The sequence below is a fragment of the Coregonus clupeaformis genome, chromosome 35 (genome assembly GCF_020615455.1).
Source record: "Coregonus clupeaformis isolate EN_2021a chromosome 35, ASM2061545v1, whole genome shotgun sequence".
Lineage (NCBI taxonomy): Eukaryota > Metazoa > Chordata > Actinopteri > Salmoniformes > Salmonidae > Coregonus > Coregonus clupeaformis.
Window position 1 is genome coordinate 26773036 of NC_059226.1, and position 13752 is coordinate 26786787.

Here is a 13752-nt window from a genome sequence, read left to right on the forward strand (position 1 = left end):
TGATACGTTCTGTCTGATGAGATACACACCAGTCCAAACCCCACAGGTAAAAACTCAGATCGACCAGCATCTTAACATTACAACTGAGATGGCCCAGAGTCGTCTTAACATTAAAACTGAGATGGACCAATCCCCATCTTCTTAACAGCAGATGGTTCTGAGGACTTGGTGGAAGGAGTTTTCTGATTCCTTAGAGTTCTCTTATTAGAACTTTAAGAATTGCAGTTGAAAGACAGTTTCAAAATATTTCCAAGGTTTGAAGACTTAGACTGTTTAATGTTCTTTAGTAATGGATCATCAAACACAGAACAATTAAACTAGTCTTCATTTTGTGGGTAGACGTTCTTTACACATATTTCACACAAATATTTCACAATGTTCTATATGAAACTGGATTTCCATATATGAGGATATAAATGGCTTTGCTTTTATCACAAATTCACTTTGTGTCTGAATATTTGATCCATGTGTATTTAGAATAGAACCTTTGTTTCGTCTGTCTAGTCTATAGTCCTCCGGTGCTTGCTAATGGGGCTTTGGACTTGGTCATGGGAACATGTTTCCATCTCATTCCTCTCTGTAATGTCTCTCTGTCTCCTCTCTCTCATCTCCTCTAGCTCTCCCTCTGTCTCATCTCTCTCTCTCTCTCTGTCTCCCTCTCTCTCTCTCTCTGTCTCCCTCTCTCTCTCTCTCTCTCTCTCTCTCTCTGTCTCCCTCTCTCTCTCTCTCTCTTTGTCTCCCTGTATTTCTCTCTCTCTCGTTGTCTCCCCTCTGTCCTTTTCTCAATCTAGATATTTTGTTCCTTTTCTTTACAATGCATTGCATAATCAGAAGAGGCAGCATGTAGGTATATTAAAACACCAGGACAAATCTTCCACTGGCTGCATGACTCTCCCTCTTTTCTCCTTCTTTAGTTCACTTTTTTACGCCTCTTTAGTTTGGAGATGAGCTGTTTTTTTTCTTCTTTATTCATCATATTGCCAATATAAAGATAAACCAACCAAGGCAATATGTTTGATCTCTACATAAAACGCCAACAGTTATAGAAAGTTTGAAGAATATTTGTTTTGCTTGTACCCTTTTTGAAGTGCTTTATCTTTCTCTATAACTTCTTTAGATGTCCTTTCTTCTCTGTTTGCATCGTTTCCTTCCCCCGTTCTTTCCTTTCTGTCTTGTTTTAATGTGTCATGGTATTTCATTTATCTGTTGAATGTGTTTCCTGTTGAGTCAACCAATGTTCCACCATGCACCATCCTGGCTACCAGTCAGTCCTCTCTGTCAGTGAGTCCGTGTGTGTCTCGTTGTGTTGCTGCATGGGCTCTCTGCACGCTGTGGTCTCTCTCTCTCCCTCTCTTTTCTCTCTCTCTCTCCCTCTTTTCCCCCTTCCTCCCCCCTCTGTCTGTCTGTGGTGAGTGATGTGTGTTGACATCTCCTCTGTGTGTTTCTCTTTAGGGGACGTGCTGTTTCAGATGGCAGAGGTCCACAGACAGATCCAAGTACAGCTAGAGGAAATGGTGGGTATATGAACCTTCATAAGGACTTTATGACACATTCATAATGCATTCACAAGCAGACCGATCCATGTACAGCTAGAGGAGATGGTATACTGTAGGAATAGAGGTCAAATAACTTTGATTTAAAGCTGATAATCAAATCAAATAAATGCTGAGCTGTAGTCAATGAACAACATTCTCACGTAGGTGTTCCTTCTGTCCAGGTGGGAAAGGGCAGTGTGGAATGCAGTAGAGATTGCGTCTCCTGTGGATCTGTTGGGGCGGTATGCGAATTGTGTCCAGGGTGTCTGGGATGATGGTGTTGATGTGAGCCATGACCAGCCTTTCAAAGCAGTTCATGGCTACAGATGTGGGTGCAACGGGACGATAGTCATTAGGCAGGTTATCTTGGTGTTCTTGGGCACAGGGACTATGGTGGTCTGCTTGAAACATGTTGGTATTGCAGACTGGGTCAGGGAGAGGTTGAAAATGTCAGTGAAGACACTTGCCAGCTGGTCAACGCATGCTCTGAGTACGCATCCTGGTAATCCGTCTGGCTCGGTGAACGTTAACCTTACTCACATCGGCTACGGCGAGTGTGATCACACAGTCGTCTGGAAGAGCTGGTGCTCTCATGCATGGTTCAGTGTTTCTTGCCTCGAAGCGATGGTAGGTTTGCGTCACTGGGCAGCTCACGTGATAGTTGGCAAGCCCTGCCACATCTGACGCGCATCCATCAGCCTGTGTAGTAGGATTCGAACTTGGTCCTGTATTGACGCTTTGCCTGTTTGATGGTTCATCAGAGGGCATAACGGGATTTCTTATAAGCGTCCTGATTAGTGTCCCTCTCCTTGAAAGTGACAGCTCTAGCCTTTAGCTCAGTGTGGATGTTGCCTGTAATCCATGGCTTCTGGTTGGGATATGTACGTACGGTCAGTGTGGGGACGACGTCGTCGATGCACTTATTAATGAAGCTGGTGACGGATGTGATAAACTCCTCAATGCCATCGGATGAATACCGGAACATATTCCAATCTGTGCTAGCGCAACAGTCCTGTAGCTTAGCATCCGCTTCATCGGACCATTTCCGTATTGACTGTTGCTTCTGTTTTGAGTTTTTGCTTGTAAGCAGGAATCAGGAGGATAGAGTTATGGTCAGATTTGCCAAATTAAGGGTGAGGGAGAGCTTTGTATGTGTCTGTGTGTGGAGTAAAGTTTTTTTCACCTCTAGTTGCACAGGTGACATGCGGTTAGAAATTAGGTAAAACAGATTTCAGTTTTCCTGCATTAAAAGCACTGGAGCACCGCCTCTGGGTGAGAATTTTCTTGTTTGCTTATGGCCCTACACAGCTCGTTGAGTGCTGTCATAGTGCCAACGTCGGTTTGTGGTGGTAAACAGACGGAAACTACAGCTTATCATGAGGTATTCTAATTCAGGCGAGCAGAACCTCGAGACTTCCTTAATATTAGAGATTGCACACCAGCTGTTGTTAACATTTACATTTACATTTTAGTCATTTAGACTTACAGTTAACAAAGAGACACGCCCCCCTCCCCTGAGCTTGCCCGAAGCTGCCATTCTGTCGTGCTGATGTATAGAAAAACCAGCAATTATAAAACCAGCGTTTATTAGCATGTATTTGTGTTATTATAAGGCTTAGAATATATTATGTTCCTCTATCTGATCACATGGTCAGGATAAATACCTGGTCCTAAGTCTGTGTTCTGTTGAGAGAGTGATGTCACCGTTAACCCTTTCCTTCCCTCCACCCCTCAATCTCTCCATCTCTCCCTCCATGCAGCTCAAGTCTTTCCACAACGAGCTGCTGTCTGAGCTAGAGAAGAAGGTGGAGCTGGATGCTCGTTACCTGACGGTGAGTATCTGTCTGGATGGCTGAACCATACACACACACCCACTAGGGCTGTGACGATATCAGTATCGCAATATTCTTTCCATGGCAAAAATGAAAACACGAAGCAAACTTTATTCTTCGTTCCTTTAAAAACCTACTGTATGTAAAATATTGTTGTGCTATAGCTTAAAAAATTTAAAATAATGTGACTCTGGATGACAACATAATGATGTTTGTTTCCAACATTAGGGCTGTTTGCCTAAAGAAGTTAAATCTGCTTTGTGTTCTGTTTCCTTGCCACGATACTAACGATTATCGCGATACTGGTATCGTCCCGGCCCTAACACACACACACACACACACACACACACACACACACACACACACACACACACTTTGCTTTTGAACAGCTACCCTTACGTATGTCTGACTTTCACCTACTGTTCACCTTCACCACCACAGTTATTCAGACCATATCAGACTTTCACCTACTGGCCACCTTCACCACCACAGTTATTCAGACCATATCAGACTTTCACCTACTGTTCACCTTCACCACCACAGTTATTCAGACCATATCAGACTTTCACCTACTGTTCACCTTCACCACCACAGTTATTCAGACCATATCAGACTTTCACCTACTGGCCACCTTCATCACCACAGTTATTCAGACAATATCAGACATTCACCTACTGGCCACCTTCACCACCACAGTTATTCAGACTATATCAGACTTTCACCTACTGGCCACCTTCACCACCACAGTTATTCAGACCATATCAGACTTTCACCTACTGGCCACCTTCACCACCACAGTTATTCAGACTATATCAGACTTTCACCTACTGGCCACCTTCATCACCACAGTTATCAGACCATGTCAGACTTTCACCTACTGGCCACCTTCACCACCACAGTTACAGTGGGGAAAAAAAAGTATTTAGTCAGCCACCAATTGTGCAAGTTCTCCCACTTAAAAAGATGAGAGAGGCCTGTAATTTTCATCATAGGTACACGTCAACTATGACAGACAAATTGAGATTTTTTTTCTCCAGAAAATCACATTGTAGGATTTTTTATGAATTTATTTGCAAATTATGGTGGAAAATAAGTATTTGGTCACCTACAAACAAGCAAGATTTCTGGCTCTCACAGACCTGTAACTTCTTCTTTAAGAGGCTCCTTTGTCCTCCACTCGTTACCTGTATTAATTGCACCTGTTTGAACTTGTTATCAGTATAAAAGACACCTGTCCACAACCTCAAACAGTCACACTCCAAACTCCACTATGGCCAAGACCAAAGAGCTGTCAAAGGACACCAGAAACACAATTGTAGACCTGCACCAGGCTGGGAAGACTGAATCTGCAATAGGTAAGCAGCTTGGTTTGAAGAAATCAACTGTGGGACCAATTATTAGGAAATGGAAGACATACAAGACCACTGATAATCTCCCTCGATCTGGGGCTCCACGCAAGATCTCACCCCGTGGGGTCAAAATGATCACAAGAACGGTGAGCAAAAATCCCAGAACCACACGGGGGGACCCAGTGAATGACCTGCAGAGAGCTGGGACCAAAGTAACAAAGCCTACCATCAGTAACACACTACGCCGCCAGGGACTCAAATCCTGCAGTGCCAGACGTGTCCCCCTGCTTAAGCCAGTACATGTCCAGGCCCGTCTGAAGTTTGCTAGAGTGCATTTGGATGATCCAGAAGAGGATTGGGAGAATGTCATATGGTCAGATGAAACCAAAATATAACTTTTTGGTAAAAACTCAACTCGTCGTGTTTGGAGGACAAATAATGCTGAGTTGCATCCAAAGAACACCATACCTACTGTGAAGCATGGGGGTGGAAACATCATGCTTTGGGGCTGTTTTTCTGCAAAGGGACCAGGACGACTGATCCGTGTAAAGGAAAGAATGAATGGGGCCATGTATCGTGAGATTCTGAGTGAAAACCTCCTTCCATCAGCAAGGGCATTGAAGATGAAACGTGGCTGGGTCTTTCAGCATGACAATGATCCCAAACACACCGCCCGGGCAATGAAAGAGTGGCTTCGTAAGAAGCATTTCAAGGTCCTGGAGTGGCCTAGCCAGTCTCCAGATCTCAACCCCATAGAAAATCTTTGGAGGGAGTTGAAAGTCCGTGTTGCCCAGCGACAGCCCCAAAACATCACTGCTCTAGAGGAGATCTGCATGGAGGAATGGGCCAAAATACCAGCAACAGTGTGTGAAAACCTTGTGAAGACTTACAGAAAACGTTTGACCTGTGTCATTGCCAACAAAGGGTATATAACAAAGTATTGAGAAACTTTTGTTAATGACCAAATACTTATTTTCCACCATAATTTGCAAATAAATTCATTAAAAATCCTACAATGTGATTTTCTGGATTTTTATTCTTCTAATTTTGTCTGTCATAGTTGACGTGTACCTATGATGAAAATTACAGGCCTCTCTCATCTTTTTAAGTGGGAGAACTTGCACAATTGGTGGCTGACTAAATACTTTTTTCCCCCACTGTATTCAGACCATATCAGACTTTCACCTACTGGCCACCTTCACCACCACAGTTATTCAGACCATATCAGACTTTCACCTACTGGCCACCTTCACCACCACAGTTATTCAGACCATATCAGACTTTCACCTACTGTTCACCTTCACCACCACAGTTATTCAGACCATATCAGACTTTCACCTACTGGCCACCTTCACCACCACAGTTATTCAGACTATATCAGACTTTCACCTACTGGCCACCTTCACCACCACAGTTATTCAGACCATATCAGACTTTCACCTACTGGCCACCTTCACCACCACAGTTATTCAGACCATATCAGACTTTCACCTACTGGCCACCTTCACCACCACAGTTATTCAGACCATATCAGACTTTCACCTACTGGCCACCTTCATCACCACAGTTATTCAGACCATGTCAGACTTTCACCTACTGTCCACCTTCAGCACCACAGTTATTCAGACCATGTCTTTGTCTGGTAGACAGACAAACTGTTTGGTGTTCTTACTCTGCACCTCAGTTAAAAAATAAGGCTCATTTTCCTGAAAATGAAGCTTCTGAGAAAACAACTCATTAGAATATTTAGAAACTACATAACCAATAAGCAAAGAGAAAATGACAACCTAACATTTCCTGCAGCATGCATTGAAGTCTGAAGCAGCAGGAGTGATATACTTAGAATGAGTGGGTTGTGAGCAGGCTGTAGCCAGCCAACTAGCTGTGGAGGAGCAGCAGTGTGTCTGTGCTGCATGTTAGGGGGGCGGGGTGGTGTTGTCATAATCATACACCATTGTACTAGTTGTAGCATTAGGCTGTTGGGTATGCTAGTTGTAGCATTAGGCTGTTGGGTATGCTAGTTGTAGCATTAGGCTGTTGGGTATGCTAGTTGTAGCATTAGGCTGTTGGGTATGCTAGTCGTAGCATTAGGCTGTTGGGTATGCTAGTCGTAGCATTAGGCTGTTTGGTAAGCTAGTTGTAGCATTAGGCTGTTGGGGACGCTAGTTGTAGCATTAGGCTGTTGGGGACGCTAGTTGTAGCATTAGGCTTTTGTTAAACTATATTGTATCATTGGCTGGTTTCACCAACTGGGTTCATGGAGACGCAGAGGCATACACACACACTCACCCTCACACAGAAACTTAGAGATGAAGACACACACATGATGTTAGTTAAAGGAAATGGAACAAAGGACGGTGTGTCTGTCAGTCAGTCCTACAAGACCCTATAGAAGTCCTATGTGATATCATTTCAATGTTCAGTGTAATAACATCTTCTCTGTGTGGACATCCTGATTTCCCTCCAGCAGCTCTCCTATTCATAGCTTGTTTGTCTCTGTTCTGTCCGGCAGTCTGTGGTCTGTCTTAGAATTCAAATTTGGTTTTTTAAGTCCGTTTTTTGTTTCTCTCTCACACTGTACTGTTCTGTGGACAACAGTGTGTACCTCCCAAATGGCACCCTATTCCCTATGTAGTGCACTACTGTTGACCAAGACCTATACGGTTCTGGTTGAAAGTAGTGCATTATATAGGGAATAGGATGCCATTTGGGATGCAGAAGTGAATGTTCCGGTCAAACCAAACCCTGCCAATAGCTGATGCTAAATATGTTTTATTCTGTAGTAACTTGGGGCTATTCCCACAATGAACCTCTGTTTTTAATTCTGCTATAGACCAATCAAAGATGTTTATGCTCCTTTGGACTGATAAGAGATCAAAGATCAATTGGTTCTCTAATCCTCTGATGCTTATTATTTTGTCAATAGGAAAACACACACACACACAAACCACTTTTCCTTTCTGAATGCCGTCTGTCAAACAAGCCAGAGTCCTCATACATTATCATCCAGGCTGAGTCTCGAATGGCACCCTATTCCCTATATAGTGCACTACTACCCTATGGGCCTTCATTAAAAGTAGCGCACTTTTTGGGTATTAAAATGCCATCTATTCATAGTAATGAATTCCTATAAAATGGCATCAGCGATAGTAGCAATGGTTTTGCTTTCTGAATTATTAATGTCGCTTCGCGAGTCATTTCAGGAAAAACAGACATTTTCCATCAGGAAGGAAACTTGTTGTAGCTATACTACTCCCCATGGAGGAGTCTCTCTCTCATACACAGACCAAATTCCCACTAATTTACATGCCTGCATTTTTATAGTAGCTTTTTGGTATATCTGAAAGTGGTAGGGGGTAAAAAAAAACATGAACAAAAGTCTCCTAAAGACATAGGCCCTATTTCCACTACGAGATATAAAGGACAGTCTGAGGAGCGGGGTAGAGAAACAGTCTGAGGAGCGGGGTAGAGAAACAGTCTGAGGAGCGGGGTAGAGAAACAGTCTGAGGAGCGGGGTAGAGAAACACCCTTGCCTTACCTTTCGTAGGTCCGCAGCTCAAATTGAGTATAAATATCAAACTTTTCTTCTAAAACATATTACACTATTGAATAATGCAACCAAAACATATTACACTCTTGACATTTCACAAGCATGTATGTTCAGACAATGAAAGGGTTTATCTTCTCATCTGTAGGCTAGACATTACATTTTAGCTTCAAGACAAAAGCACAGAGTTGCTATAACAGCATGTCTTCATCAAGTACCATTGGCCTGTCAAAAATGAACGATTAATCCTCTCATACCAATATAAAGTACATTAGGCTTACGTTACAACAAACCAGGCCTTATCTCTCTCTCTCTGTCTGTCTGTCTGACAAATGATGACTTGCCCAGCGTTTTACAACTGCTCTCAATCACTCACAGATGTCAGGGCTTGGACACGTTCCTGAAATGCTAAACGGTTGAACAGGAAAACTTGCCATAGATTACCAATACGCTGGACAAACTTCCCATATAGATTGCTAGTCGGAGACCAATACAAAGTCCACATTATCTTTATCCATTAAAGATGTTTCCCAAAACCTCTTCCTGAGTCCCCCCTCTGTTCCACACTGTGTGATCCTGATTCAACTGGTCAGCTAATCATCAAGCCCTTGATGAGTTGAATCTCATGTGTTAGTACTGGAATATATCAGATAATTGGAACTGGCTAGGGTGGGAGTGGGAAATAACATATTAAAGTTAATGTGAGGGAGGATCAGAACACACACACACACACACATCATGGTAATCCTGATTAGCCTTCCCATAATGATCTGTCTCCAGCACTGGCACATGATAGACAGCTGTTGAGATGGGCTCAGACAGTGAAGATGATAGGGCTTCAGGAGGCTAATAGATTGTTCACACAGGGCCTTAGAGAGACAAGCTTTTGGTAAACTTACTTGATCCCAGAGAGTATGCAGGCATTGACGGACACACACACATGCACACACACACTGATTAGGTGCACACACACACACAGGCTCACGTGTGTACACATACTACATGACAGATCGATATAGGGTGACTTTCCCCCTAGACACTGACCTAAGGTAAACTCTAAAAGGGCAACTTCTTCTCCCCATAGCTGATAAACTAACTATGTCTGTGTGTTCTCTCCTGCCCCCTTCAGGCTGCGCTGAAGAAGTACCAGGTGGAGCACAAGAGTAAGGGAGAGAGTCTGGAGAAGTGTCAGGCTGAACTGAAGAAACTCCGCAGGAAGAGCCAGGGCAGCAAGAACCCCTCCAAGTACGGAGAGAAGGAGATGCAGGTCAGTCTCTATGGAAGTGCTGATACACACACATGGACACATGGCTTCTCTCTCTCTATCTTCCTCTCTCGGTCTCGGTCTCGGTCTCGGTCTCGGTCTCGGTCTCGGTCTCGGTCTCGGTCTCGGTCTCGGTCTCGGTCTCGGTCTCGGTCTCGGTCTCGGTCTCGGTCTCGGTCTCGGTCTCGGTCTCTGTCTCTGTCTCTGTCTCTGTCTCTGTCTCTGTCTCTGTCTCTGTCTCTGTCTCTGTCTCTGTCTCTGTCTCTGTCTCTGTCTCTGTCTCTGTCTCTGTCTCTGTCTCTGTCTCTGTCTCTGTCTCTGTCTCTGTCTCTGTCTCTGTCTCTGTCTCTGTCTCTGTCTCTGTCTCTGTCTCTGTCTCTGTCTCTGTCTCTGTCTCTGTCTCTGTCTCTGTCTCTGTCTCTGTCTCTGTCTCTGTCTCTGTCTCTGTCTCTGTCTCTGTCTCTGTCTCTGTCTCTGTCTCTGTCTCTGTCTCTGTCTCTGTCTCTGTCTCTGTCTCTGTCTCTGTCTCTGTCTCTCTGTCTCTCTGTCTCTCTGTCTCTCTGTCTCTCTCTCTCTCTCTCTCTCTCTCTCTCTCTCTCTCTCTCTCTCTCTCTCTCTCTCTCTCTCTCTCTCTCTCTCTCTCTCTCTCTCTCTCTCTCTCTGTCTCTCTCACTCTCTCACTCACTCTCTCACGGTCTCTGTCTTTGCCAAACATGGTCAGTTGGTAATACATCTCCACCAGGCTGATGGCTAGCTTTAGATGGTTAGTTGGTAATACATCTCCACCAGCCTGATAGATGTGAATAATACTGCATTTTCATTATGCTGATTAGATGCACACAGGGCCAGGACTGGGGGTGGAGAGTATTGGAGAACCGTGGACACAATACTGCTCTGCCCTGAGTAGGCACACGCACACACACAGGAAGTAAGAAAACAAACTGTTTACTTGTCCTGTTTTGAAACCAACCCTCACTCAGCTTTTTGTATGCGTGTGTCTCTCTTGTGTTGGTCTGGCATGTATCAGTGATTGAAACACTCTGCTCAGGTCCCCTGTTACTGTAGCTCAGCCCCCAGAATTGGGCTGAACGCGCTATAAGAGCAGGTCTGGTCTTGTTGCTGGGTGATTACAGAGTTGGTGTAAGGCCTGCTGTGTGGTGAGGGGTAGCCAGCCATGACTGTCAGGGTTTGGAGACATCCAACTGATCCATACTTTAGCTGGAGCCTGACACTGCTACTGTGAGACATGGTGCGTAAGCTGTTCAGGGACAATGGGGCTTTTCATGTTTTGCTGGGCTCCCCTGCCTCATGTTACCTCTCCTCTGGATGCTCCAGTTCTTTCTCTCCTGTTACCTCTCCTCTGGATGCTCCAGTCCTTCCTCCCCTGTTACCTCTCCTCTGGATGCTCCAGTCCTTCCTCCCCTGTTACCTGTCCTCTGGATGCTCTAGTCCTTCCTCCCCTGTTACCTGTCCTCTGGATGCTCCAGTCCTTCCTCCCCTGTTACCTGTCCTCTGGATGCTCCAGTCCTTTCTCTCCTGTTACCTGTCCTCTGGATGCTCCAGTCCTTCCTCTCCTGTTACCTCTCCTCTGGATGCTCCAGTCCTTCCTCTCCTGTTACCTGTCCTCTGGATGCTCCAGTCCTTTCTCTCCTGTTACCTCTCCTCTGGATGCTCCAGTCCTTCCTCTCCTGTTACCTGTCCTCTGGATGCTCCAGTCCTTTCTCTCCTGTTACCTCTCCTCTGGATGCTCCAGTCCTTCCTCTCCTGTTACCTCTCCTCTGGATGCTCCAGTCCTTCCTCTCCTGTTACCTGTCCTCTGAATGCTCCAGTCCTTTCTCTCCTGTTACCTCTCCTCTGGATGCTCCAGTCCTTCCTCTCCTGTTACCTCTCCTCTAGATGCTCCAGTCCTTCCTCTCCTGTTACCTCTCCTCTGGATGCTCCAGTCCTTCCTCTCCTGTTACCTGTCCTCTGGATGCTCCAGTCCTTTCTCTCCTGTTACCTCTCCTCTGGATGCTCCAGTCCTTCCTCTCCTGTTACCTCTCCTCTGGATGCTCCAGTCCTTCCTCCCCTGTTACCTCTCCTCTAGATGCTCCAGTCCTTCCTCCCCTGTTACCTGTCCTCTGGATGCTCCAGTCCTTCCTCTCCTGTTGCCTGTCCTCTGGATGCTCCAGTCCTTCCTCTCCTGTTACCTCTCCTCTGGATGCTCCAGTTCTTCCTCCCCTGTTACCTCTCCTCTAGATGCTCCAGTCCTTCCTCCCCTATTACCTGTCCTCTGGATGCTCCAGTCCTTCCTCTCCTGTTACCTGTCCTCTGGATGCTCCAGTCCTTCCTCTCCTGTTACCTGTCCTCTGGATGCTCCAGTCCTTTCTCTCCTGTTACCTGTCCTCTGGATGCTCCAGTCCTTCCTCTCCTGTTACCTGTCCTCTGGATGCTCCAGTCCTTCCTCTCCTGTTACCTCTCCTCTAGATGCTCCAGTCCTTCCTCCCCTGTTACCTCTCCTCTGGATGCTCCAGTCCTTCCTCTCCTGTTACCTCTCCTCTAGATGCTCCAGTCCTTCCTCCCCTGTTACCTCTCCTCTGGATGCTCCAGTCCTTCCTCTCCTGTTACCTCTCCTCTAGATGCTCCAGTCCTTCCTCCCCTGTTACCTGTCCTCTGGATGCTCCAGTCCTTCCTCCCCTGTTACATTTACATTTACGTCATTTAGCAGACGCTCTTATCCAGAGCGACTTACAAATTGGTGCATTCACCCTATAGCCAGTGGGATAACCACTTCACAATTATTATTATTTTTATTTTTAATTTTTTTAGGGGGGTAGAAGGATTACTTTATCCTATCCCAGGTATTCCTTATGCTCCAGTCCTTCCTCCCCTGTTACCTCTCCTCTGGATGCTCCAGTCCTTCCTCTCCTGTTACCTCTCCTGTGGATGCTCCAGTCCTTCCTCCCCTATTACCTCTCCTCTGGATGCTCCAGTTCTTCCTCTGGTGACAGGGACAGTCTAGAAGTGTTAGATGTAGCTTGCCACTGTGTGATATTGTGACGTTGGGACTATAAGCATTTCGCTACACCCGCAATAACATCTGCTAAATATGTGTATGTGACCAATAAAATTTTATTTGACTTGGTAAGGTTCTATCTGTGCAAAGCATAGTTCTAAGATATTGAGCATCAAAGTTTTCAGATCTCAGAACTGTTTGTAGTGAATTCTTCTTTCATAACCCATTAAGGTCCTCACCTTAAAGGTACCTAAAGTGTGGAGTATCAAAATCCTGAGACATTTGTCAATAAAACATTTGAGGGGTGCAAATGCAGATAGAACCTTATGGCTGAACCCAGATTGACATTTCAGAGCCATAAGGTTCTACCTGACGCAGTTCCGTTTTTAAGAAAACTATTGCTATTGGAATACATACATTATATAATAACACTATTCTACCAAGATAGTTAGAACACATCATCAAATATATTAAGAAATGTATTATGATCATCAGACGAATTACTGTCATCACTGAACAACTATGTGACAACATCATTTACTTTAAGATTCCTGACAGTGTTGTTTTTTTGCTTGCGTGACATTATTGCTGACTAGACTAGCTATACCATACTCAGAGGGAGATGGCAAAGACGTGTTCTGCTTGGTCCGTCTGTATTAGTTCAGGCTTTTGATTGGATTGCAAATAGAACCTTATAGCGCCAAGTTCAGAGGGGTTTATGCAGATAGAACTGTCTAGTCTAGTACTTTTTCAAGACCCATCTAAAGATAAATGATATGGGACTAACTCATTTTGGACAAAAATGTCAGATAGAACCTTATAGTCCCAAGGTCTCGATATTGTGTTTGTGTCTGTGACAGTACCAGGGAGTGTCTCCAGCCCCATCCCTCAGCATATTTTATTTTACCTGTATTTTATCAAGGAGTCAAACGGAGACCAAGGCCTCTTTTTCAGATGAGCTCTGAATTACAAATACACACATCAAATACACGCATCAAGCAGAATCAAATACAAGGTGATAGAAAGCAAACGCATTGGTCCTGTCCCAATACCCATACTTGCATTCTAAATAGTAGGCATTTTAGGTTTTCCAGAATAGTAAGATTTAAAGCATGCGAAATTTAAAAAATCAAATATGCTTTAAATGCGAGGATGTTATACTCATTCTGGCTTTTCATCTAGTAGAATTCACTGAGGAAGATAATGGTCTTTCCAGACTCACGTGTGTTT

At 44.7% G+C, this 13752-nt stretch overlaps 1 protein-coding gene across 3 annotated transcripts in view; it reads left to right on the forward strand.

The window, feature by feature from the left end:
• The window catches only part of LOC121551514 (brain-specific angiogenesis inhibitor 1-associated protein 2), a 106184-nt gene that overhangs the window by 65874 nt on the left and 26558 nt on the right, over positions 1–13752 (forward strand). For all 3 annotated transcript variants that reach the window (XM_045210974.1, XM_045210976.1, XM_045210975.1), the window contains exons 4-6: positions 1453–1514; positions 3296–3367; positions 9393–9530. In XM_045210974.1, the coding sequence (XP_045066909.1) occupies positions 1453–1514; positions 3296–3367; positions 9393–9530 (272 nt within the window). The remainder of the gene's footprint in view (positions 1–1452; positions 1515–3295; positions 3368–9392; positions 9531–13752) is intronic.